General features: G+C 38.8%; 1 protein-coding gene across 2 annotated transcripts in view; it reads right to left on the bottom strand.

The window, feature by feature from the left end:
• SMARCA2 (SWI/SNF related BAF chromatin remodeling complex subunit ATPase 2) overlaps nt 1-27,111 on the bottom strand; it is a 117,053-nt gene that overhangs the window by 64,925 nt on the left and 25,017 nt on the right. For both annotated transcript variants that reach the window (XM_081316507.1, XM_081316508.1), the window contains exons 4-11: nt 21,289-21,609; nt 20,516-20,599; nt 18,284-18,533; nt 13,587-13,713; nt 11,535-11,708; nt 8,130-8,303; nt 6,523-6,693; nt 625-678 (exon numbers count right to left, since the gene is read on the bottom strand). In XM_081316507.1, coding sequence (XP_081172633.1) covers nt 625-678; nt 6,523-6,693; nt 8,130-8,303; nt 11,535-11,708; nt 13,587-13,713; nt 18,284-18,533; nt 20,516-20,599; nt 21,289-21,609 — 1,355 coding nt within the window. The remainder of the gene's footprint in view (nt 1-624; nt 679-6,522; nt 6,694-8,129; nt 8,304-11,534; nt 11,709-13,586; nt 13,714-18,283; nt 18,534-20,515; nt 20,600-21,288; nt 21,610-27,111) is intronic.

Below are 27,111 nucleotides of genomic sequence, written 5' to 3'. Positions count from 1 at the left end.
GGGAACATCTATGCAATTAAGCTAGTGTTAATTTATATCCATCTTTTTCTACGTTCCAAACTTGTATTTACAATCTCCTTTAATATAATGAGTGGGGAAAATAATGATATCAAAACACATACAATTTTAAAATAAATACAGTATAAATATACAAGCCTAGACACAGTAAATAGAACTAAATGTACAAGATGCTTCTGCTAATGAGAAATTAAAGGCAAGTTATTTCTCTCAGTTCTTACTTCCCCTTGCAAATCCAATACAGAGCATTTTAGATGAGAAAGTGATTACAGGGCCAAGGGAGAACTATATGGATTAAAATTCCTTGTTGAAGAACTTTTAAAATTTAGGATCTTATTTTTGTGTAATTGATTTTACTAGTATTGACAAAAGATGTTACAAACAGGCTTCGTTATCTGTAACATAATTTATAAACAGGATTATGGCCTTCTAAAAATATGTATAATTCATGCTGAGGAAAATAGTCCTTTGTGTTAACTATGTTGCTCCACTGCTCCCAAATTTATTTTATATACTGAAATACAAAACGTAACATTTGGTTTAGCATTATGGGAACAGAGGCTAATACATTTGAAATGCTTCCTCAGAAGAAAACAGAATTCTTACTTCTCCATCAGGACCAAGTCCAGATCCTATTCCTTCTGCGTTGTCTTCTGCCTTCTGAAATAAAAACAGATGGGATAGTTAACAGAAGTTCTGTTTAAAAAATATTTAAATTGTGATTTTCTTAGGTGATGTTGGGGAGCAAATGCCCCAGTCGGGAAGATGGTTCCAGAGGGGGATTATACTGGACTTTTCCTACATAAATAGAAGAGGGCAAGGTCTAACTCCATTTCCCACCCCCACCCCCCAAAAAAATGCTGTTACGCTTTATCTAGTCTTTCCCAGGTGAAAGATGCAAGTCAGGGTAGATTCCTGTTGGTCACAGAAAAATAAAGTAGCTAGTTTGAACTCTATGCAGGTGAATCTGGTTGTTCACACCTGATACTTTATTGAATTTTGTGCAATTAGACAGTTCCTTTCACTGATTTCATATTGAAGTATAAACAAAATGATACATTTTCCAACTGTATACTGTTTCCAGACTTGTCCCCTTAATTAAAGCAGCAAATGAAATGCTATAATTATATCCGGCCTTGGAAACTGTAACTTGTTCATATTTCAATTACGTCCCTAAAATTAATCCATTTATCATTCAATTCAACATTTATATCTCACTCCTAATTCAATAGACCCTGGATGGTCTCTCACACAATCATAACAATATACAGGTAGTCCTCGAATTTTCATCACAATTGAGCCTAGAATTTATGTTGCCAAGTAAGAAATTTGATGTGAGTTTTGTCCCATTTTGCCAATTTGCTTCGCACATTTGTTAAGTAAATCACTGCAGTTTTTAAATTAGTTACGCGGTTGTTAAGTGAATCTGGATTCCCCATTGACTTTGTTGTCAGAAGGTGGCAAAAGGTGGTTACATGACCCCGGGACACTGCAACTGTCACAAATATGAACCAGTTATCAAGCATCCCAATGTAAATCACGTGACCGTGGAGATGCTGCAACAGTTGTGAGTGTGGAAAATGGTCAAAAGTCATTTTTCAGTGCCACTGTAACTTTGAACGGTAACTAAACGTTTCATGCAAAGATGGGCATGATAAAGGACCAAAATGGCAGGTACCTAACAGAGGCAGAAAAGATTAAGAAGAGGTGGCAAAACTACACAGAAGAACTATACAAGAACAAGCTTAATGTCCCAGATAACCATGATTGGGTGGTCACTGACCCCGAGCCAGACATTCTAGAATGTGAAGTGAAATGGACCTTAGGAAATCTGAGCAACAACAAAGCTAGTGGAGGTGACAGTATTCCAGTTGAGCTATTCAAAATCTTAAAAGACAATGCAGTATAAGTGCTACACTCAATTTGCCAGCAAATTTGGAAAACTCAACAGTGGCCACAGGATTGGAAAAGGTCAGTTTACATTCCAATTCCAAAGAAAGGCAATGCCAAAGAATGTTCAAACTATCACACCATTGCACTCATTTCACATGCTAGTAAAGTTAAAATCCTACAAGCTAGACTCCAGCAGTATGTGGATCGAGAACTACCAGAAGTACAGGCAGGATTTCGAAGAGGCAGAGGAACTAGAGATCAAATTGCCAACATACGCTGGATCATGGAGAAAGCTAGGGAGTTCCAGAAAAACATCTACTTCTGCTTCATTGACTATGCTAAACCCTTTGATTGTGTGGATCACAACAAATTGTGGCAAGTTCTTAAAGAGATGGGAATACCAAGACCATCTTATTTGTCTCTTGAGAAACCTATATGTGGGCCAAGAAGCAACAGTGAGAACTGGACACAGAACCACTGATTGGTTCAAAATTGGGAAAGGAGTCCAGCAAGACTGTATACTGTCGCCCTGCCTATTTAACTTATATCCAGAGCACATCATGAGAAAGGCAGGGCTAGATGAATCAAAAGTTGGAATTAAGATTGCCGGAAGAAATATCAACAACCTAAGATATGCAGATGATACCACTCTAATGGCAGAAAGTGAAGAAGAACTAAAGAGCCTCTTGTTGCGGGTGAAGAAGGAGAGTGCAAAACCTGGGCTGAAACTTAACATTAAGAAAACCAAGATCATGGCATCCGGCCCTCTCAATTCCTGGCAAATAGATGGGGAAGAAATGGAGGTAGTGACAGATTTTATTTTCCTGGACTCCAAGATCACTGCAGATGGGGACTGTAGCCAAGAAATTAAAAGACGCTTGCTCCTGGGAAGGAAAGCCATGGCAAATCTAGACAGCACACTAAAAAGCAGAGACATCACCCTGTCAACAAAAGTGCGTATAGTCAAGGCTATGGTCTTCCCAGTTGCAATGTATGGCAGTGAAAGTTGGACCATAAGAAAGGCTGAGCGCCAAAGAATTGAAGCCTTTGAACTATGGTGCTGGAGAAGACTCCTGCGAGTCCCTTGGACTGCAAGGCGATCAAACCGGTCAGTCCTAGAGGAGATCAACCCTGACTGCTCTTTAGAAGGCCAGATCCTGAAGCTGAAACTCAAATACTTTGGCCACCTAATGAGAAGGAAGGACTCACTGGAGAAGAGCCTAATGCTGGGAAAGATTGAGGGCAAGAGAAGAAGGGGACGAGAGAGAATGAGGTGGCTGGATGGAGTCACTGAAGCAGTAGGCGTGAGCTTAAATGGACTCCAGAAGATGGTAGAGGACAGGAAGGCCTGGAGGAATGTTGTCCATAGGGTCGCGATGGGTCGGACACGACTTCGCAGCTAACAACAGAGACCTGAAAGAGGGCAGGGGTGTATCTCTAGCCTAACTGCTAAAACCCTGTTCTGGCTTTTATTTATCTGGTTTTCTTCTTTTCCTGATAGCAGTACAAAATACAGAAAACTATTTACACCAATCCTGGCAGAAAGCCAACGGCAAGCAAATCCTGGTGGCAGGCAGGTGCAGAAAGCAGATAGCATTGCCTAAAAGCTTATTTTAACAGTAAGCAACCTCAGCAACGAAGGAGCTTTCTATATATTAAAAGGGTCTGTAATGTCACACCTCTCTTCTTAATTAGCTCTGTTAAAGAGCTGCTCAGAACTGAGAGTTTAAATAAGACTTCACATGCAGAGAGTACTGAAGTTAAGCACAAAGCAGCCACGTATTATATATATAATGCATATGAATAATGCCCAACCATATAAAATTGCGTTAGAAAGCCATTAAGCCTTTGATGCAGAAATAGCAAAGAAAAAGTGAAAGCAAACTAGATGAGGAAATATTTGTAACCAAAAGGCTAGATAACACATGTACAATTCTTTTAAAGATTTATCAGACCAGAACATTGTAATTTTACAAAAAGAAAAAGAAACAAACACCCTGCTTCGAACTGCTTATAATTCTTAGACGCTACCTTACTTTCATTAGAACCTGAATTATTAAGTTTCTACCAGTCTTAGACTGCGAATCTGTCAATTATCCACACATAATAAGGATTATGTTTTAGGCATCGTGGTATACATGCACATCAATCACTTAGAACACTTCATATTATCAAGTTCCTTATCAAAGATATTCCTAAATAAATACATTTCTAATTAGCAAGAGTGATTTGTCCTGATTAAAAAAAACATTTCATTAGACAGTAGTGTTAACTTTAATGATCCTGAGTTCAATCAATCAATCAACTGTATGTCACCCTAAACAATGTTACAAAACAACTTGAAGTACACCTTACAGCTCCTTTTATTAAAGAAAAATCAATGTTTATGATATGAAAGGATAAGGGGTAATTTTAAAAACAGGAGTGATTTTTTGCATATTAATCCATTTTAAATATTGAAAACTTGAAAACTTTCAATATTGAAAATATTTCTTCAGGAGAACTATTTAAAAATATATAATTTATAAAATGAGCCATGGTCAGATTTCATTGAAACATGAGCGTGTGCAGTATACCAAAATGTAGGTAATTTCATTTCCATTTTTTCCCCTGCCATTAAGAGTTGCCCAGCTTAGTAAGGTCCCTTCTCCAAGGTTCAGGGATAGAACAAGCAGCATTCAGAAGTGGGAGACTCCAAAAATCTATCTACCAGGAAGATAAAAGCAAAAGCCTTTAATTTGTATTCAACAACAAACATTTATGCTTGTATCATCTCAGGTTTTGACTATTTTACCAATATTTTCAGAAGTCTGTTTGGAAAGTAGGGATCTCGGAGTCCTAGTGGACAATCACTTAAATATGAGCTAGCAGTGTGCTGCAGCTGCCAAAAAAGCCAATACAGTGCTAGGCTGCATTAACAGAGGGATAGAATCAAGTATTAATACCACTTTACAATGCCTTGGTAAGGCCACACTTGGAGCACTGCATCCAGTTTTGGTCACCACGATGCAAAAAAAGATGTTGAGACTCTAGAAAGATTGCAGACAAGAGCAACAAAGATGATTTAGGGGACTGGAGGCTAAAACATATAAGGAACTGTTGCTGGAAATGGGTGTGTCTAGTTTAATGAAGAGAAGGGTGAGGGGGGACGTGATAGCAGCGTTCCAATATCTCAGGGGCTGCCACAAAGAAGAGGGAGTCAAGCTATTCTCCAAAGCACCTGAAGGCAGGACAAGAAGCAACGGATGGAAACTAATCAAGGAGAGAAGCAACCTAGAACTAAGGAGAAATTTCCTGACAGTTAGAACAATTAATCAGTGGAACAACCTGCTTCCAGAAGCAGTGAATGCTCCAACACTGGAAGTTTTTAAGAAGAGACTGGCCAGCCATTTGTCTGAAATGGTATAGGGTTTCCTGCCTGAGCAAGGGGTTGGACTAGATGACCTCCAAGGTCCCTTCCAACCATTATTATTATTATTATTATTATTATTATTATTATTATTATTATTATTATTATTATTATTATTATTATTGATGATCATCGCACAGCTAGATGTTCAGACTGGATTTGGCATTTTTGTCTACCTATCAAGTCCTTACCAAGGACCTGGGGAAGGCAGATGTGGATGTTTGATGGTATTATAGATAAAAGTCACAGGATGGAAGCAGTTCCTAGTAAGGCCGCCTTTTGCAATTGACTTAATGGCGAATTTGTCAATGCCAATGGTGTTCAAGTGGTGCTCCACTTGTTTGGGGATTGTTTTGGGATGATGATGATTAAAGTATAGAGTACATATTAGCTCCCTCGAGTGACCTTTTGTTTCTCTATGTCAAATACTTTTCAACCACAGCAACTTTAAGATGGGCAGACTTTAACTCCCAGAATCCCCTAGCCCACATACTAGGTTGACACACCTCAAAGCTGCTGAAGTTGAGAAACACTGGGCTATGTACATAAATTATTGGAGGCAAAGTATATTGTTATGGCCTGAGCAAAATTCAGTGTGCCGATTATAATTAGAAACTTTGGAGATTACAAATTAAAGATGTTAAAGACAGGGGTGTCAAACTGCCGGCCTGCGGGCCGGTTGCATCATACAGAGGCCGCTCCGACCCCAGCTCCAACAATGCGAAAAAAGTCATGATACATTGCGACACATCACGTGACGAGGCGAGTTTGGCACCTGTGTGTTAAGATAATCCTTACGTCATGCTTGGGAAATAAAACAAAATAAAGTTAGCAGTAACTAGTCTAGAGATGCAGGGTCAGACACAATTTAAGTATGTGTAATGAGTTAATTTTATAGTCTGATCCTCTCGTCCCCAACCTCATTCCACCAGGTGGCAAGGTTTGGAGGGGGAAAAATGATCCACTTTTCTAATTCACTACTTAAGTAATGTTTGTAACATGTCCCATATGTTTTGGAATGAGCTGGAGAGAGGAATTTGGCATAACAGATCAAATGCTTTTTATACTTATTATTATCTGCCAAATGTCCCTTTTAAAAAAAACCTGAGAAAACCTTCTATAAAAATGCTTTGGAACAAAGCAAGTGGGTAACAGGAGATTTCTTTAAAAGTCTTTTGGCAACAACTGAATTCTATACTTGCCTTCTTTCTTCTTCTCCTCTTCTTTTTTTCTTTGGCAGCTTGTGCTTGCTTGTGTTCCCACACCAAATTTGTCAAATTGGCCACATATTCATCAGTTTGCTGCAGCAGATAGGCTAGACGCCTGTCTTTTTTCTGATCAATGAGTTTGCGGTAGCCTTCTTCATCTTCAGCCTAGTGGCATGAGCAAATGAAAATTCAAGTAACGTCAAAGCTTACTGCCTGACCACCATAGAGCAGTTCAAAGGGAAGGGAGCAGTTTGCATGTTTTAGTTTAAATCAGGCTTGTCCAACCTGTGGCCTATGGGCCACATGTGGTCATGAATAGCTAGTATTGCAGCCCCATAAGGTTGTATAAAAATATCTTTTAAAATGAAGTTTGTTGTTTATATACATACATTAATTATATATTTTATGTGCGGTCCAAGACAATTCCTCTTCACTCAAAGTGGCCCTGGCAAGCCAAAAGGCTGGACCCCCCAATGGTTTCAATGGCAGTGGGAAATGCAGTTACAAATCAGATCTACAAATTAAACTGTAATTCCTAATCTACTGGTGACATATCAACTGATCACATATATTGTTATTTAAAACACACAAGATGGTGATGATTCTCAAAGCACCAGTGGAGAGTTTAGTGAGTCGTTTATTTTCTACTGTTCTTTTAGGGAAAAGATGGGCAATATGAGGGCATCCAAATGTTTATGAACTTCATCTTCCACAATTTCTAGCAGTAATCAAACCAAGCTTTGATTTGGGATTTGCAGTTTAATAATATTTGGAGAGAATAAACATACCAGGTAAAACTATCAATATATTTCTTTCCCCTTACTGTGTGGAGTTTACAATAAAATCTTGATTTGGGTTGAAAATTAAATTAAACACATGCCATTGATAACAATGACCTCCCAATGCTTATTGTGATCAAACTACTGTTTTGATATACCACTCTTTTTCAAAACATGCCTGAGAGAAGAAAACAACTGAAACATTTAATTTTTAGTATGATTCAAATGTATCTGAAAGGGAAGGAAAATAATATAGTTTAAAGAATTTGAAAGAAAGGCTGTGGTATGACCAAAAATTCTACTGAGCAACTTTCAATGTCTAAAAATGAAATATTATTTAAAATATCAAATTATCATCTCAGTATGTCTGGGCACTAGGTTCAGATAACTGTATAAGAAGCATTTCCCCATTTGTTTTCTTCATGTAATCCAACGTAACAAGGGAAATGTGTTGGGGGGGGACACAGGATTCCACTAAGAAAGCTGTCCTTGGGATACACTCCCTTGAAGCTTTCTTTGATAACTCGAAGGCATGTGAATACACTTTTATTGCCAGGCGTTTTAATGTACATTGGAATTGTCATGAATTGCTGCACCTATGTTCATGTTATTTATTTATTTATTTTGAGGCCAGCCTCCACAAAAATTAACTTGCCTCTAAATGCAGGCGTATCTCTTCCTTAACTCCCGTAATTTTGATTGAAATACTTAAAGGAAATCTAAAGAAACAGGCTTAATATAACTTTTCCTTTAAGCTTCTCTTCTGAGCCCCAAAACAAGACTAATTTTGCCAGTCTCCATAACTGTTGCATCACACCTTACCATCAGCCTTCTCATTCGTTCTTTCTCAATCCTCTCTGTTTCTTTCTTCTGTTCGCGTTCTGTGTTGGCATGCCAAGTAGCCACAGCTTTGGAAAGCTTCTGAATTTTTCCAGCCACTGACCGATGGTATTCTTTAAAATCTTTAGCATGTTGTAAAATGCTATTGAGATATTCCTGTTAAAACAAAAGTAGTAACTGAGGGCAAGGGACCAACAAAAGCAGAAGCACTTAACTCAAGTACATGAAACCAATATTTTTTTTTATTCAATGCAGAACAGCAGTAGGTAGCAAGCAGCATTCTATATGAGGACAGACTGCTATCAGTCCTCAATATCGACCAGACTGGTTATGTCTGATGGAATTTGGAGTACTATGCTGTTTCTGATCTTGAGAATTTAAAGACAAATGGCTACCTATGGTTTCTCAGAAGTATGTTGCTGGTTGCACTCCAAACATTCCTCAACATAGAACTAACAAAGAAAGTAGGGGGAATAAAGCTAAATTTAAGTTAACTGTACTAAACTCAATAGGATTACAACTCAGGTATTTAGTAATATTCCCCTTTTAGTTTTAGCAAAATAATTTGGAATGGATTTGAAGGCTTGAGGTTGACTCAGCCTTCCATCCTTCCGAGGTAGGTAAAATGAGGACCCAGATTGTTGGGGGCAATTAAGCTGACTTTGTAATAATGCCACTTGGGGTGTGTGTGAAAACCCTAATAAGCAGGCATATACATAGAATGAAGGTTACTGCTAAGCTTGTAAGCCGCCCTGAGTCTTCGGAGAAGGGCGGGATATAAATGGAATTAAAATAAAAAAAATAATAATAAATATATCATCTTGAGGATGTATGCTGCAAAAAAAATAAAAAAATAGCAAGTTTAGGTAGACAATAAGCTAGGATGGATACTCAAAACATATGAAGGCTAAATATACATGTCTATTCAAAAAAAAAGCCGCAGGAATGCAGTTTAAGTAAATCTGGAATAACTGCTGAATTGCCTAATTTGCCTATTGAAAGCTCACTGTAGTTTATATTTTAACAGGACCATCAAAGATAACAATCTGCTGTTCAATCATCTGTTCGGTTTAGTGGCTAAAGGCAGTGGGATAGAAACTGGAGAAGTGTGAATTCTAGTCCTGCCTTAGGCACAAAGCCAGCTAGGTTATTTCTAAGCCAATCTCTCTCTCTCTCTCTCTCTCTCTCTCTCTCTCTCTCTCTCTCTCTTAGCCGCTAGGATGCAAAAATGGCAAATCACTTCCGAACGTCTTGCCAAGAAAACTCCAGAGACTATCCAATCAGTTGTCAGAAGTCAAGACTGACTTGAAAGGCTTGATGCATATGTAGGCATATGTGTACATACATACAGTATTGGCTCATGGCAATCTTTAGGTTTCTGATGCAGTCTTTTAGGATTACCATATTTAGTTTGCAAAAATCCAGATAATCACCACATGCCAGCAAAGAGAGGCAACAAACTCCAATTCTTTGCTGCCATTTAGTGGTCATTTCAATTTATGTAGCTCAGTTATTTATTTTATTTATTTTAATTCCATTTATATCCCGCCCTTCTCCGAAGACTCAGGGCGGCTTACAAGCTTAGCAACCTTAATGCAACTTTACCTCCCTATTTTCCTGCCTCTCTTGATATATAGTTATTTCAGCAGCTGCCAGTTTCTTGAAAGGCAATTTTTTGAAAGCAGACACTAGATTTTTCTTACTGCAGAAGCTAAAGTATCTGACCCCTCTGGCTTCTGTACTGAGCAGGTTCTATGGTAACTATTTCTTGAGAAACAGGGCTTTAAAAAAAGTCTCTTTCTTCAAAGGCCAGTGGCTTTTGAACCTTTTTAATACAAAAGCTACAAGTCATGATATTCTGCAATTGGATTTGGTATATCCTGGGTAGTAGTTAATAGGCTGTAGCCATGATGAGGAGAGATGTTCTCTTTGGTGAAGGACAAGGAAGACGCTCTAGGGCAGCCCGTGGGCTGGTTGCATCATGCGGAGGCCGCGCCCACCCCAGCTCCAACAATGTGAAGTCACGATATGTTGCGACATGTCACGTGGCAACTGTTTGGCTCAAAGCCTATCCAGCCTGGTGAGTTTCTGAACCTCCATTCTCTGTGTATCCAAGGATGTGGTTTCTAATCCAGCTCAAAAACATTGTTAAGAACTACTTTTAGTCATTGTTTCTGGAGTTATAATTCTCAGTGAGGATCTCAAAGTTCAATTCAGACATATCTAAAATGCAGAAGAGGAAATCTCCCTGTTGAAATCCTCTGATGGACACAAGCTATTTAGCATTTGTGAGATCGACTATGGATTGATTATTTCAGAAAGAGGACATAGCTTGTGTAAAGAAAATCCAAAGTTCAGTTCCTGATATTTTCATTTTTTTAAAAAAAAATCACGCAACAGGTAATGTCTATTAACATGCCAACCAATGGAAACAATATTTATTAATTCCATTAGTTATATTTCTACATCATAATTTCTCATTACAAAAACTACACCAAATATTGGATCCACCAAAAAGAACCAGAAGTATAAAGCAGCCTCATTTCCTGAAATGTGTATCAGGACAAGCCTCAACTCAGCAGCAGAGTTACCTGCTCTACCTGAAGAACATTTCCAATTCAATCTCTGATACTTTCTAGTAGATTTGGGAGAGACTGAAATCCTAGAGATTCCCTTCCTGCCAGATCCAGAAGTACTGAGCTTCTGCATTGTATTAGTTTGTTACATATCAATAACCAGAAGAAAAAAAAACATGGAACATCACACTGTGCCATTTGGATCCAAGGAAGACTATTTTTTAACACGATTTACATCAGTGAAGTGTGACGGTGGGAACAAATGTGAACTTTCTCAAAAAAGCTGACAGATTTTCAACAATCAGGAATGCATTTCAGCACAGCAATATATGTGGGGAGACTCTGGCAAAATGACAAAAACAGTGTTGTGCCAATGCTCCGCCCCTTTTGTACGTGCCCTGAGTTCTCGCATGCGTGGATGAATGGGACGGAGCTCGTCTCACAATGGCACAACATCCATTTTGATGAAAGTGCTGGATATCCTGCGGACTCCTCTGTGTCAGCAAATTCTAACCCTTTCAGATTTTTCCCCAACTTATGTGTTGAGCTGCCAATTCATTGTGTCTCTTTCTCATTATGCTAATACACGAGACACAAAAGAAGCAGCTGGATCTTCCTCCAATCTCTGCATGGCCATTCACTGACAAATGGACTGCAGAGTTATGAGAGCCAAGCCAGCATATCCAGCAAGATACCAAAAAAAAAAAAGCAATGAGTGGACCCTTGGCAGGTTATTCAACCCACTTGCAGTGGGCAAAAACAAACGAACATACAAACTGAACAATCCCAAAGTCATTGAAGAGTAAAATACCTGGTGCTTCTGTCTACGCTTTCTCTCCTGCTCTATTTTCTGTTGCTTCTCAAGTTTCTCAGTCATTCGGGCTTCCCTCAGAGTCTGCCGCTTGCTGCGTTTGTATGCCTTAGAGTTCAGAGCGGTCTCCAAAGTTGTGTCGCGACGCATGCACGCCACTACTTCTTGTCGCAGCTGTGAAGCAGAAGAGACAGCATTTTAAAAGGAAATCGTGTCTCAGCAGAGAAATTGCACTGATAGGAAAAAAAAAACCAGAAAGAAAAGAAGAAGAGTTTCAAAGCGTTCTTTCCTTTTTCTTCTGGCTGTCTAATATAATTGCGACGGGACTTCCAGATTCTAATCTAAGTTTCTCGATCAAGCGAGTTAATTTGAATTTGAGAAATCTACCAGGTAGTGCTTAAGTTTTAAAAGAAAAGAGGCTTTACCAATTCAGTCCTGGCATTTACATCAAAAGTGGAGCTATAGAGTCAAATTAATTTCCTGTCTGATTTTAGTTTCATAGACGGCTAGGTATGTATTTATTGTTCTGTTTTTCTTTTTAAGTTTTAACTCCACTGTTGTTTGTTGTGATCGGGTTCGCAACAAAAAAAAAGAGAAGTCAATAAAACTAATAAAACATGGCATGGGTCCGGAGTACCTCGGGGACCACCTGCTGCCGGCGTCAACTTCCCTCCGCCCTGTGCGTTCCCACAGAGAGGGCCTCCTCAGGGTGCCTCCGGTCAGAGAATGTCGGCTGGTGGCCCCCAGGGGGAGGGCCTTCTCTGTGGGTGCTCCGGCTTTATGGAATCAGCTGCCGGTCGAGCTCCGGACGGCACCTGACCTTCGCTCCTTCCGACGCGGTCTGAAGACCCATCTATTTGTACAAGCCGGCCTGGCCTGATGGGGATATGTTGGGGTTTTAATGGGGATTTTTATATTGTATATTGTTACCGACTGTTTTAACTGGGCTATTATTTAATTCTTTTTTAATTTTTGTATCTCGTATTTTTTATGTATGCCCTGTTCACCGCCCTGAGTCCTTCGGGAGAAGGGCGGTATACAAATACAATAAAACTTAAAACTTAAACTTAAACTTATTCTCAGCATGAGGTCCATATTGTATAGCAGGTGGAATGCTAAGTCATTAAACTATAATAATTAAAAAATAAAAATAGTAAACGTGGAAAGAACATTCTCCTTAAACTTAACCTATTTTATGACAGTAAAATAAGATAAATTGTGCCAAATGTTACAGGAAGTGCTGCTGGCCCGAAGACAAGCATGCACAGAAATATACACAAAGAAAAAAAAAACTTCTGACCCTGGAAGATCCTGTAACTGCTGATGATAAATCTGTCACTTTGTTTCCAAATTGTTCCTTCTTGTTTCATAATCAGTTTGCAACCTTTTTCAAAAGTATATGTTTTGTTTGATAGACACACACACACAAATACACACACACAAATTAACAAACATTAATGTACATTTCCTAATGTATGATTTTATATGAATTTTTGCCTAATAAATTTGTTTTTGCATTGTTTTTTACATATGTTAATGCTTTTCGTACATTAAGATACTTTGGTGTCATATTCTGTTCCATGCACATTGCAAGGAAAGCCTATCCCAAGGACATGACCAGGACATTTCTGTTTTTCTTCCATGGAAATGAAAACTCACCCTTGCAGGACAGGGAATTATGTGGGAGACAAAAGAGGCACTGGAATATACCACTCCATACTGCTTTACAGAACTCTCTCTGTGATTTACAGTGTCAGCGAATTTCCCCCAACAATCTGGGCCCTCATTTTATCCATCTCAGAAGGATAGAAGGCTGAGTTGGTCAGAATTGAACTCCTGGCTGTGGGCAGAGTTACCTGCAATGCTGCATTCTAACCACTGTGCCACGACAGCATCATCTTCAGCTGCTGTGCTTCTCTTCTATAGATTGAGCTCACACGAAACATGTAAAATTCATTGGTACGCCACTTTAGCTTTAAAATAGAATGACTGAAATATAAAGGCCTAAGTATCTAATCACAAACAAATATATATTTTCCCCCAGTTAATTACCTGGCGTTGAAAATTCAGTAGCCTAAGCGCTTTCAGCTCCACTGTGGCTTTAGTCCTCAGATCTGGAGGTAAAGAACCAGGCAAATTTTCTAATTCCTGAATTCTGTGTGCAATTCGAGCCTGAAGCCTATGTAGGTAAGGATATAAGACGGAAAATTTTAAAAAAAATTAAATGAACTTGTCAGTTCCAAGTCTCTTTCACTATCTCCTGGCCTCTTGAGATTGCTTTACACATGGATTATTGACAGCAAATCCTTTTGAACTCAGTAGAGCCTATGCTTTAAAACAAATAAAAGTGAACTGGGTCATAGTTTTTTACTACTGAATAACAACACACACACACACACACACACGTTGCACAAACATTTCATGCAAAGGAATTTTCAAATGCTGTTGTTGTCCAGCCCCACATAGCTGGCCAATTCAAGAATGGAGAACCATTCAGATTTCAAAAAAACTTCCTTGGAAGGTTAAAAACTGTAAAAGTTATCGGGTAGACTTTTAACAAGCCACTTAAGGTGGAGTCTCTTTCCAACACTTCCTTCCCATGCCCCTACTCTAATAACCCTGCTCTTCTCTCTCCTTCTTCAGTATCAAGACATGCAGCCAAGCCCCTTATCAATGGCCAGAATTCCTGGGAACAAGGACATCATATCTATATCAGTGGTGGCTGGAGCAGTTGCAAAAGCTGTTTTTAATGTCTGCGTGAAATGTAAAAACAACTTGAACTACTGTAATGACTATTTTAAGGCTACTGGACCATACAGCATGTAATATAGATAATCAAAGAATGAAAATGCAGGAACCCATAGTTTTGATATAAACACAAAGAAACTCAAAACTAGGTCTCCTGGCCTTTGTTGTTTCACAAAGATCTTCTATTAAGAAATGTTAGAGCAGCTGATCTATACGATCACACTTCTAACACACTGAGCTAGAGCAGATGAAGTGACGTTTATCTGTTATCTAGCACTGACAAATCAAGCATTCAGCATCCAGAAAAAGTTCTCCCTATTCACAGAATCCTTTTTTTCAGCTATTCTTGGCAGCAGTTAAGCAGTTCAACACCATCATCCTTGGTTAAATGTAATGTTCAGCCTACAATCTGAAAGCTATTTCAAATGGTGCACTGAGATTCTAATTAAACAGGGAGCAACTAACCCTCAACTGTGGTTAAGATCTTTGCTAAAAGATTCTTTAACTGTGTTAGCGAAGATGCAAAATTAACAAGTAACTATAGTGAGGAAGTACACATCTTTCAGGATAATTTCTAGGCAGCTAAAATGGTGTTACAGCTACAATGGCTCATTTGTCTTAATAAGTGCTATCAAAATAAAGAACATGTTTTTAAACTAGCTGAAGCATGTGCATTGAAAGAAGCTACCAACGATACCAAATTACCAGCACTGCCATTAATTTGAAACCAACTTTAAAATCTGTAGTTCTTACTTAGCCATTCCAAAAAATAATTATGAGATTTAAAAGGAAGAGGCTCAGAGTCACTTTTATTTAATTACTATGGCATTGCATCATACATGGAATTATAATTTATGTGGCATCTTGGAATACTTTATGGCAAACTACTTTGTCCTAAAATGTAGGTATCAAATACTTATATCATCTTCATTGCCTAATCTTTAAAACAGATGGGGGAATAAGGCTATTTTTTATCTTCTGAGGAAAATATTAAAAGCCATTAAGTCCTAAAATCTAGACAAAGAAGAAAGCAGTTTGCTGAAGCCGCCAGTTAAAGAGCTTTGGGGCTTTAAGCTAACCCTGTCCAAAATTTGTTTAATTAATCTCCACAGTGTAGTTATTTGTCTTTTTCCAAGCAGAATGAGAATTCTTAAAGGAATGATAAAGATCTTCTTGCAAAAGGGCACCATACCCTTGAACCAACTGAGCTTAATTACAGATGTTATTGGATTCTAGAGTAGGTGCCACACTGCAGAATTGATACCCAAGGAGCAAGAGAGGCAATACAAGAAATCCATTTGATATAATCCACTCTGCTCATCATTTCAGGAGAATACCATATGTAATATTTTTTACGAGTAGTACAGGAGAAAAGAAGCTTTGCTCATAGTGGAATGACAATAAATTACACTGTACATTATTCATTTCAGAAGAATTGATTAAGATTCGAGAAGAACAAGTACTTTGTTTTGTTAAGTGTTAACAGGGCTGTTTAAGAACTTGTGCATAAATTTTTCACACTGGCCCAGCTTTTAAAAATAGCAAAATAAATCAAGTTGTTATCAACATATTAAATATATGAAGGCTTTATTGGTATTTATTTCACAATAAAGGGATAACACTTAAGAAGACTATAGCTTCATCGTAAACCTCTGTATGTTAAGCACAATGAAGCTGACAGAGACATCATACTGCAATTTGACCTGCGGGAGATGCAAAAAAAGCGTATGAAATATTAAGCAACATCAAATGCACAGGGTGACTTTTGAGAATATGAAAATTTATTTTTCTACGTTTTTCTGTTTTCATCAGACTTAAGAAGGGTGAATAGAAATTAGAATAGAATTATTTGAAGGGCAGCAACGATGAACAGAAAATAAATTCTGTGAAAAGAGACTGAAGGAGCTGGGTACATTTAGCTCTGAGGAAAAAACTGGAGTTGGGGTGATATGATAGCATTCTTCAAACACCTGAAAGAATGTCACACTTGAAGAAGGTCAAGACCTGTTCTCTCTTGTTCAGAAGTGTGGGACAGGGAATAATGGATTTAAAGTTACAGGAAGGCAGATTCTAATGATGGGTTAGGGGGAAAAAATCTTTCTGACAGTAGGAGTACTATGACAGTAGAACCAATTATCCAGGGAGGAAATGGCCTTGCCTTCATTGCATGCCTGTAAGTAGAAGCTATCTGGGATACTTTAGTTTGGATTCCCCCACTGAATATGGAGTTGTATTCAATAAGCCAAATGGCTCTTTAACCTATATAATTTATGATTTGAAGACATTTTTAAAACATCAAAGTTTGCCCAACCAAAATCGACTCTTATTGGGACTTATTCCCATTTTAATCTCACTTAAATGGAATTCCCTTCTCTCATTACTAAAATACAAAGTTCCAGATTTTTTTGTTTTTGTTTTAGAGGGGTTTGGTGTGTTTTTTTGGCTTTAGAGCAGGGGTAGGCAACCTTGGCTCTTTTATGACTCGTGGACTTCAACTCCCATAATTCCTGAGCCAGCCAGCCATGCTGAGGGAAAAGGGAGAGGTTTCCAAGCTGAGCCATGCTGGCTCAGGAATTCTGGGAGTTGAAGTCCACGAGTCAAGAAAGAGCCAAGGTTGCCTACCCCTGCTTTAGAGTAAAACTGTTTTTGGTGTAAAGCTTGGCAAATAAAAAAGGTCCTCTACAGAATCAGAAACACACACGTCAATATTTATACAACATGCACATAAACCAAATTTACACAACCCTTGAGCCACCAGGATCAAACAAAGCTGGCTTGAACTAAAGAAAAAAAAGTAAAAGGAAAGAGCTGCTCAATCAATAAGTTTAGGAAAATTACATTTAGGAAAATTACAAATTATATAAACTGGATGGCAAACCAATTTTGAACTTGAAAATGGATAATCTCCCATACTAGGCTACAGAATAGATAGAGGTCGCTTTGTTTAAAAGGAAAATGAGTACTCTTATGTAAAGAGAGATCTATTTTTTCCCCTTATTAATCCTTCCAAATACACATATAAATAATTTTTTTCATGCTTCATTTTGTCTTTTTAGAGTGCTCAATTCATAAAAAAACATTTTCAGGGACATAACTACCTGCAATAGAAAAAATAGAAGAGGTACCGAGTAGCACAATTTTATGATTTCACATACATTTTTTACAGTAATTGATTTTACTTAAACCTGTTTGAAAAACTAATTTTTTAAAAAAGCTATCAGAATTTTGAAGATTTCTGTTTAAATCCAAATTCCAAAATCCAAATTCCAAAATTGATTGGTAATTGTTGAGTCTAGCCTATTTTCTTCCAGGACTGATGTGAGGATACAATGAGATGAATAACCATACACATTGCTGCAGACTTGAAGGAAGGTCAGAGTAAGAAACAAATGTAATACATAAAGCAGTACTTTTTTTAAAAAAATACCACACTTTTATAGATACATTAATCCTGATAAATTATTGCTGAATATCCAACAGCAATAAAGGCAATTTATAATGGAGGAATTGAATGTGTTCTTAGGAGCTACTCCTAAAATTAAAAGGTAATGCTCCTAATTTAAAGAATGCCCCCAATTTTGTAAACTATTGATACTAGATTTTTGTGGGGCAAATATATAGTTTTATATTGCGTGAAATGAAGGTTTTGTGATGACCAGTCAGTGGATTGATTTTATATTAGGGGGACCAACGTCAAACCTTGCATTCAGCTGCTGCTTGGAAGCTGCAAATTTCCTATAACAAACTTTTGTAGTTATGCCCATAAAATTTCCTCTAGCTCTGAAATGTTTACAATAGGATGGCAAAGGTTAGGGATTTAACAATTTGATTCAGCCTTCCCATGCCCTTAGTTCCTCAGCCTGACGTCTGAGCTGATCTTCAGTCTTTTTCCAGAAAATATAATAATTGCTATGAAGTTTTAATTTTAAAATTGGAAATGACAATAAAAATCATAACTCACAAAGCAAGCTAATCTGAAACACTCCCATTTTGGCTTTTACCTATATTCCCGTTCCTGAAGAATTTCAACAGGATCCAGCCCCTGAGGCTTTTGGATGGGGCTGATACGGTTCTGTTTTTGCTGCAGCTGAACAATAGGTGAAGGCTGACCAGCTGCAGGCTGTGGTACAGAAGGACCTGGCATTACAGCTGCAGGCTGGGTAGCAGCAGGCGCAGGTGATGGCCTTCCACTTGGAGGTGGCACAGCCAATTTTTGGGGTGTACTTGAGGCATTTATATCCACTCCTTGCCCTAGAAAATAAAAAGTGAGGTAGAAGAAATACTGGTTAAAATCTAAGTATCTTAATAGAAAATAATTTTGTTGGACATCTAGATCAAATGATATCAACTTTGAAACTTCCACAGTATTTACGGGCCTTCACATGTATACACTAACAGAAGCACGAACAATTACTCGATCATAACACAATGTTTAGTTCTTATGCCTGAAATAAACATCCCACATGAAAGTAACATTTCTGAACTACTCTATGATCACAATCATTATCTTCACTTTGCTCTGCTTCTCAAGTTATGGTTTTGGCCTCTTAATTATCCCCATATTGATGTTGGTAAAACTGCATTAAAGGGGAAAAAAGGGGTCAAAGGAATAATGTTAAGAGGGATTTCAGATGCAAAACAACAAAAGTGGGAGGAGCACCTTTTATTCAAGGCAGACAAATTATTTTTCAATGAAGATCCTGGAAATATATCAGAAAAAAAGTGAATAGGCTTTGAAACTCTGCATCTGTTGTTCACACATCTGATAAAACAATGCAAATATTTTTTTGCCTGGGATTCCAGAAACTGAGCAAGTGTGATTTTCTAAATGTTATTGAGCAAGAACGCAGTGAGGAGTCTTTCATATTCTAAAAAGAAAGGCAGCAGTAGAATAGGTAACGTGGAAGCTATTAAAAACAAGCTGGGAAGAAAAAAAAATGTAAGGAAAAAAATATTTTTTCAGAGATTATTGTCACCTTAGAGCAGACATGTCAAACACAAGGCCCGGGGGCCAGATCTGGCCCGCAAAGTGGTTTCATGTGGCCCGCGAAGCCATCCTGGAAACAGTGAGGGAACGGCCCCCACGGCCTTGGCCCTGGCCCAGAGTCCCTCCTTCTACCAGAGACCCTCAGATCTGTCCCATTCCTGCCCAGGCCCCCATAGGCACCCTTGATGCGAACGATGTAGAGCTGGCCATGCCCACCCAGTGGGCCATATGCACTCTAGCCACGCCCACCCAGTAGGCCACGCCCACCCTGGCCATACCCACCCGGCCCCCTGAGGGCAATAGCAATGAAATTGAGTTTGACACCCCTGCCTTAGAGTCTTGTCGAAATCTTAGATCAGTATCTCCGGAAGCATAATATTGTGATGACTCCTTGAAATGAAAGCTTCTTCTTTTCCACTATAATTATTATTCAACCTCTTGTGGGCATAGCATAGAACATAGAATAATAGGATTGGAAGGGAACTTGAAGGTTTCCTAATCCAAGTCCCTACTCAATCAGCAGACCCTATGCCAGGGGTAGGCAACCTTGGCTCTTTTATGACTCGTGGACTTCAACTCCTAGAATTCCTGAGCCAGCATGGCTCAGCTTGGAAACCTCTCCCTTTCCCCTCAGCATGGCTGGCTCAGGAATTCTGGGAGTTGAAGTCCACGAGTCATAAAAGAGCCAAGGTTGCCTACCCCTGCCCTATGCTATTCTGGACAAATGGCTGTCCGGTCTTGATAACTTCCAGCGATGGAGCACCTGCAACCTCTGAAGGTAAGCCATTCTGCAGATTAATTATTCTCAAGTGCCAGAACATTTCTCCTTAGCTCTAGGTTGGATCCCTCTTTAATCATTTCCCACCCATTACTTCTTATTCTCCCCTCAGGTGCTTTGGGGAATAGGTTGACTCCTTCTTCTCTGTGACAGCCTTTGTTAAACAGGTGTTCACAAGAAGAAACTTCTGTCTGTTGGAGATACTCCACAAAAGGAGCTTTGGGAGGAGAAAAAAAAGGGAGGGGGAAGAGCACTAAAATGCATCATGATTATCTCTGGTCTCTTTTACCTGGGGAGAAAAGAACATTCACTACCTGCTATTGTGAAGATGAAGACAATATAGAAAAGAAAGAATTTGAAAAGACCTTCTTTGCTTCTTCTTTCCTCTTCTCTGCTTAAGAACACAACTATCACGATTAACTGCACATGAGCTGCTGGTAGTTTTGGGTTATGGTACTGCAGTTTTACCTTCTGGCCAAGTCTTTGGAGCCATGGCAGCTGTGTGTCCTGGCATCCCTGAAGCAACCCCTTGTCCAGGAATGGGAAGAACTCCTGCAAGGAAAAATGCGCATGACCTCTTATCAGAAGGTACCAAAAACCTTTATGCAAAACAGCCTCTGTGCCTTAGTGGTGACTTACTGGAAATTCCTTCACATGTACTCTGTGTGTGTGTGTGTGCGTGTGTGTGTGTGTGTATGTGGGTATGCGTTGTTAATTAAACATTTAAATTTTACATTTCAGTAGAGGTTTTCAAATTAAAATGTAGCGATCTTCCCCTTTTTTTGCTCCATTTACCTAGTTCATACTAAAATTAAACATATACAAGGAAATAGACCACAATTTTTATTTGAGGGCAAATGGCTTTATTTAATTTCAGGGATGCCTATGGAATTCAATACAGCTCCGTTTCTTTCTTTCCCTGCTCTGAGGTAAATGTATAGAAAATCTCTCGCCAGGACATTACAGGAAATGCATATTCCACCATCCCATATATAGAAGTTGGATTTTCTGGTGTTTAAATTACTCAGGACCCCATAATGCTTCTGTTGTCTATGCTACTCAGCCACATTGCTTCTGCACACATCTAGGCACTGAAGCAAAAGGGGGGGGGAGGAGAACAGGACACTCCCTTTTACCCTTTTCCTCACAAGTCACTCTTTGAATTCCGATTTATACGTAATCAAGGAAATTTTGTCTTCAGTCTTGCGTAGGTACTATAATACAGAAGTTGGCAGTTTTACCGGATGCTCTGTAAAGAGTCTGTTGCTGCTGAATCCCAGGCAGCGACCTTTTCCCTTGTACAGCAAGCTGAATGTTTTCAGGGATTGGCTGTCCTCTAGCCAGCATTTTGTATGCTAAAATCTGAGCTCGGAGCTGATGCAGCTGAACAGGACTAAAAGGTGAAGGGCCTCTACTGGGTTGGCTCATCACTTGTGGCTCTCCAGGCATCATGGGTCCTGGCTGACTTGGTTGCATCTGGGGTGGAGTTGGACCTCCTCCAGACATTGGACTAGACACGTGCTCAGGTGCTCCCAGTGGAGACGGATGCGGAGACATATAACCTGTAGCCAAAAACAGAAGAACAAAAACAAAAAACAAAAAAAACTTAATTGTTTGGTTTCCAACTAATAAACCCTAACAACTGAGTACTTCCAGTATCTGCAATAATCATATTTTTGTATGCAAAAATTTTCTTCCAAAAGACATTCCTAATTCCCAAGGGGGAAAAAAGGAGTTATTAGGCTTTCCTTTAGGCACATTTAAACTGAGCTCTTATCTCAAATAATTTTGTTCTCTATGAAAAAAAGAAACCTCTATTAAAACCAGAGTGGTTAAAAAAAACAATAGAAAGAATGAAGAGTTAATCCATGTCACATTATTTCTTCCGATTGAAATTCAGTTAGAAATGTCACCCTTACAGATATAACTAGTTTGATTTTGTTTCAGGATGTATATCCTGCCTTTTTTTAAGTGACCTTTTAAGACAAATTACTAAATAAAACCAAATAAAAACCTACCAAATCAAATAAAAACGCTTTTAACACTCCTTGCATTAAGGTCTTATTACACATCTAAGGAACATAACATATTCAAGCATATACATATGTGCATACTTTAACATGTAGTTGTAGTGATCACTCTTCTACTATTCATCAAATGAATAATAAATACATTAGGAAGAGGTTTTGATGTCTTGTGAAACTTACCAATTATAAATGTTAAGTAACTGAAATTTTAAACTAAATGCACACACACACACACACACACACACACACACACTTTTCTCTCTCATACACTAAGCATTTACCACTGAAGAATAGAAGCTGGAGCCACACAAAGCACAGACTGGGCATCAATGATGCTTTCAGAAGAGAAAGATAGCCATGTCTTCCATAACATAGCTACGGCATAAGAGCTGGGAGCTTTAATACGGTGCAAACAGGATGGACAAGGGGAGAGTCACAAACCACCAAGTTCGGAAATGATTGATTACACAAAAATTGAAGCTGCAGGTGATTTAGCGAATTCTGTCTCTGAGAAAACCAAAACTTAAAAACAAGAAAATAAGGGAAATAACCAGAACATAAATCTTAAAATAAGGGGATTCTTCCCAGTGAGTGATAGTCAGAAATGCTCTAGGTATGGAAACTGACAGATACATGTTGTAAATATTATGGACTTTATTTGGGCCTGTGGGGAGGGGAACAAAACCCCCAACAAACAGTCCAAGAAAGCTAAGTATAAAGTACTCTTGGACGTGTAAAGACCAGCAAATGACCCAATTTGAAACCAGAGTGATCTGGAAGCTGGCCACTGTGTGAAAAGTGCACATCAAGCAAGACTTAGGGATCTCAGTAATAACAGCAATAGCTCATGAGACACAGCTGAGGTCGAAAAGTAATGCACTGCTATAAAAAGCAAAGGCACACAGGAAGCTGACTGGAGGAAAAGAACCCATGTGCACATTTCTACTCACCAGACTCCTCGATCAGTTTGGTGAGGATTCAGTGGGTCTAAGAGTGAAAGTGGGTCTGTATGAATGTATTTAAGCAAAACCAGAGCCTGGTCCCTAGATAAAATTCCAGACAGCTGCCCTGAGCTAATAAAATAAACCTCAAGATACCCATTCCTGGCCATTCCTGAGCCATGCATAACAGCCCGTGAGGAGAACTGGTTATTTCCGCTCAAACGGTGAATGTTTACAACACAAGTGAAATGATATAACATGCCTTATCCCAGAAGTGGGCAACTATGGCCCTTTTATGACCGTGCTGGCTCAGGATTTCTGGGAATTGAAGTCCACAGGCCATAAAGGGGCCATAATTGCCCACCCCTGCCTTATCCAATACATGATCCCGCAAATAAATCCACCAATCTGTTTATTTTGCTAGGTTCCAGCTTCACCTCTCTCAGTCACTGCTTGAAATGTTAGTACAAGATGCATTTTTTAAAATTTATTTTTATCCCACTTTTATAAATGACTCAACATACATACTCAAATGCTCCTTCCCCCTCCTCCACAGCAACAACCCTGTGAGGCAAGTTGGGCTGAGAGGAGGCATCTAGCCCAAAGTCACCTAGCTGGTGTTCATGTCTAAGGTGGAACTAGAACTCATGGTCTCTCGGTTTTTAACCTTTGCGCCTTATCCACTAGATCCAACAGGTGCAAGAACAAAAAATGTGTACTGTAGAAAATGGCAGGCTGTGCTCAGCTGTGCCTATCCAAGGGCAGAACAATGTGGCCAAAGGTTCTCACTTCCCCCATATGTATCTGCCTCGGTTTCCAAGAATTCCCATTACACCTTCCCATATTGTAGAACTTTCCAATCAGCCAGTACATAATGTTTCTCCAGAAAGTTTCCACTTAAGCCATTTTATTCTAGATTTTCAGATGAGAAGTTGAAAGACAATTGCTGTTTGTCTCCTACGGTTGTTGCAAAATGAAGAGACATTCAATGCCTCAGAAATTATGACCATACATAGTACAATCCTTTAACCAAGTATACATGTTGCATTGAAATCAACAGAACTTTTACATACACTAGTATTATGCAGAGCCACAAAGTTGTTACCAATTTGCAAACACTGGCAACTGTGAAAAACTCCTTAGTACTTCAGCCATGCAAGCAATTACCTACAATAGGCATATATCGTATAAATGTAATTATTTCTACGCAGCAGAGTAATTATGGGCTATATAGCAACACAGACACCAAAACTAAATACAATATTGTAATAACCTGCAAACATTTAACCCAATCACTTTAAAAACACTGTACTGAACTTCCAGAAAGTACAATAATGCACCCAAATATCTATTCTACAAATGGGGACGGGTTCTACTTCTACAATTGCAGTAATCTTCATTAGCTTTCATTTAACCGGTGCCTTCTCTGGGCAAAGGACTTCCAAGTCTAAAAATACCTAGCCAACCCAGTGGATATCAAATTGAGCAAAGCTGATCTTAATTCTTTACTTTTGTCCTGGAATCTTAAGATCCGGTATTAAACCAGTTATTACCTGACATTTTTATAAACTCTCTTCCACATTTATTTCCATTCAGAACCGACACCGACTGTAACTCGGATCCCTGTTACTCCTTTCCTTCCTAAGCACAGTAAGTTGCCAAAATTCCTTACAGCTTAATTGCTTCCAAACAGCAATCCTCTGAGCACAACCTGGCATTAATACAATACTAAACAGACAATGGTTTAATGCATGAAAAACATTATTGCTAAAGCAGTGCAAAGGTAAAATTAAATACATAAAATAACAATGGTTAATTAGTAAAAAAATATACATTCAATTGCACTCATTTTACATTTTTAACTATTCAAGCCTTCTGAAGCAGCACTATCAGTTTAATCAGGTCTATACATGAACCATATGTATTTAATCTTTTAAGAAATAAAGAGTTCATTCAGATAGAACAGAAGGAAGATTGAAAAACAGCTGACCAAAAAAATAAATCTTTATCTTGCAACTTCTATCCTGCAACACTTACTCTAATAATGTCACACCTTCAGTGAATCATCACAATATTCCCTGTACTTAAAATGCTCTATTACATAACTGAAGGAAATAAAGGTTTCAATACAAATATATTTTCATGATAACTGCAAGAAACACTAAATAGCGCAATTATCTCCTTTTTTAGAAAGGCAATAGCAACAGCACTTAGACTCATAGACCACTTCGTAATGCTTTACAGCAGAGGTCCCCAACCTTTTGAGCACCAGGGACCGGTTCCGTGGAGAAAGGTTTTTCTGCAGACCGGAGGGGGCGTAGTTTCATGTACTGCCTGCATCTCTCAGATGGGGCTTTGTTTGTTTGTGAGAACCGGTTTCTGGCATGCCGTGGCCCGGTGCTGTCCATGGACCAGGGGTTGGGGACTCCTGCTTTACAGCACTCTCTAAGCAGTTTACAGAGTCAGCATATTGCCCACTAACACTTTAGGTCCTCATTTTATTGACCTCAGAAGAACGGAAGGCTGAGTCAACCCTGAGCCAGTGAGAATTGAACTGTTGGCAGTCGGCAGAATTAGCCTGCAATACTACATTCTAACTATTGCGTCACCATGGCTCATGCAAGAGTCTGCCATAGTGTCTGTTTCAAGATACCATTAAAGGCAGCAGAATAAGACAACTCTGCACCAGAAATTGCAATCTATTGGAAAAAGTATGCTGCCCAGACCTTGTTCACCTAATCCCCATTTATATGTTGCTCAGCTCATATTTGTTGATGGGGAAGTGGGTGGTCATGATGCCTATTTCAACAATAAGAGAACTACTTTAATCTAAATTCCTGACTATTAATCCAAAACTCCTCTTCAATCACCAGCCTTAATTCCTTAAACTCTTTCACTTTTGGAACTACTGGGGGGGGGAGGTAGGTGCAGCTAGCAAATACAGCAAATTTGGTCTATTCTCCCCCGTCTTTCACAGACCCAGCACGCCACCAAAAATAGCTCTACTAAGAGAGATGAAAGTAAAATAAATTTGAATCACTCTAAAAACAAGCTGAGCTTTTCTCAGATCATGGGAAGAACCAGATAACCTATCACAATCAACTCTGAAGAGGAGAAATTCATGATGAATTGTATCCCATATTAATCAGTCATTTGGATTTTCTGTTTCTGGATCAAACTGTCTTTCTTGTGCTGCTTGTACTACAGGAATTGTAGTGCACAATTAGACCTGTGGTATCATTTCAGTTTGCACAATTCCGAACAATCAATATGCAACCTGGTGTAGCTATATGTCAAATGTTATAGGATTTGTGTTTTATGTGCTAGTCACATAAAACACATTTTTGTTTGCTGTGACTGCGGCTGCAACTAATCTACCAGTCTCAAAATCACTCCCTTTTTTTTCTTGAGAAGAACAAAAAGGAAAGATTAGTAAGCATTACAACAGAGCCAGATAAATAATTAGGCAGGGGGGAGGGGGGAGGGGGGAAGAGAGAGAGAGAGAGAGAGAGAGAGAGAGAGAGAGAGAACAGTGTCACAGAAATCAACTTACGGAACCCAGCAACGTTGTCATATCATATTTTAAAATAAATGTCTGTCACCTAGTTCTGTGGAGCTTCTGGAATGCTAGAGAGCTGTTTAAATCATGGAACATTTGTGAATATTATATAAATATCCAAAGCAAATTGCAAATACAGGGTTTCAACTATGAATTCCTTGGGGAAAGGGCCATGAAGGATGTGCTCCTATAAGTGCTCATTTGTTTTTTAAAATTGCCAGAGATTATTTTATACTAACCTTTCTGTTCTGAAAGCTTAACCAGGCAGCATATGCTGCTACAAGAAAATCTGATCTTTCAAGAGGCCTTCCTTGTCTTCCATAAGCATCTGAAAACAAACATCTGCAGAGGCACTGACTGGGGGATTGTGACATGAAGCTTTGGAAAAGGCAGGCTGCATTAACATATGGCCCAAAGAAATGAACTGTGGAAAAGGTTGCATATCTAGCTTGAAATGTATTTTTAAGTCCGCCAAAGCCACACAGCTTTTAGATAAGTTAGCACCTGTATCATTGCTTTGAGGAGGGAAAACCAAGG

Source organism: Vipera berus (assembly GCF_964194415.1).
Source record: "Vipera berus genome assembly, chromosome: 2".
In the NCBI taxonomy this organism is placed as follows: domain Eukaryota; kingdom Metazoa; phylum Chordata; class Lepidosauria; order Squamata; family Viperidae; genus Vipera; species Vipera berus.
This window is presented reverse-complemented; position numbering and strand designations above follow the sequence as displayed.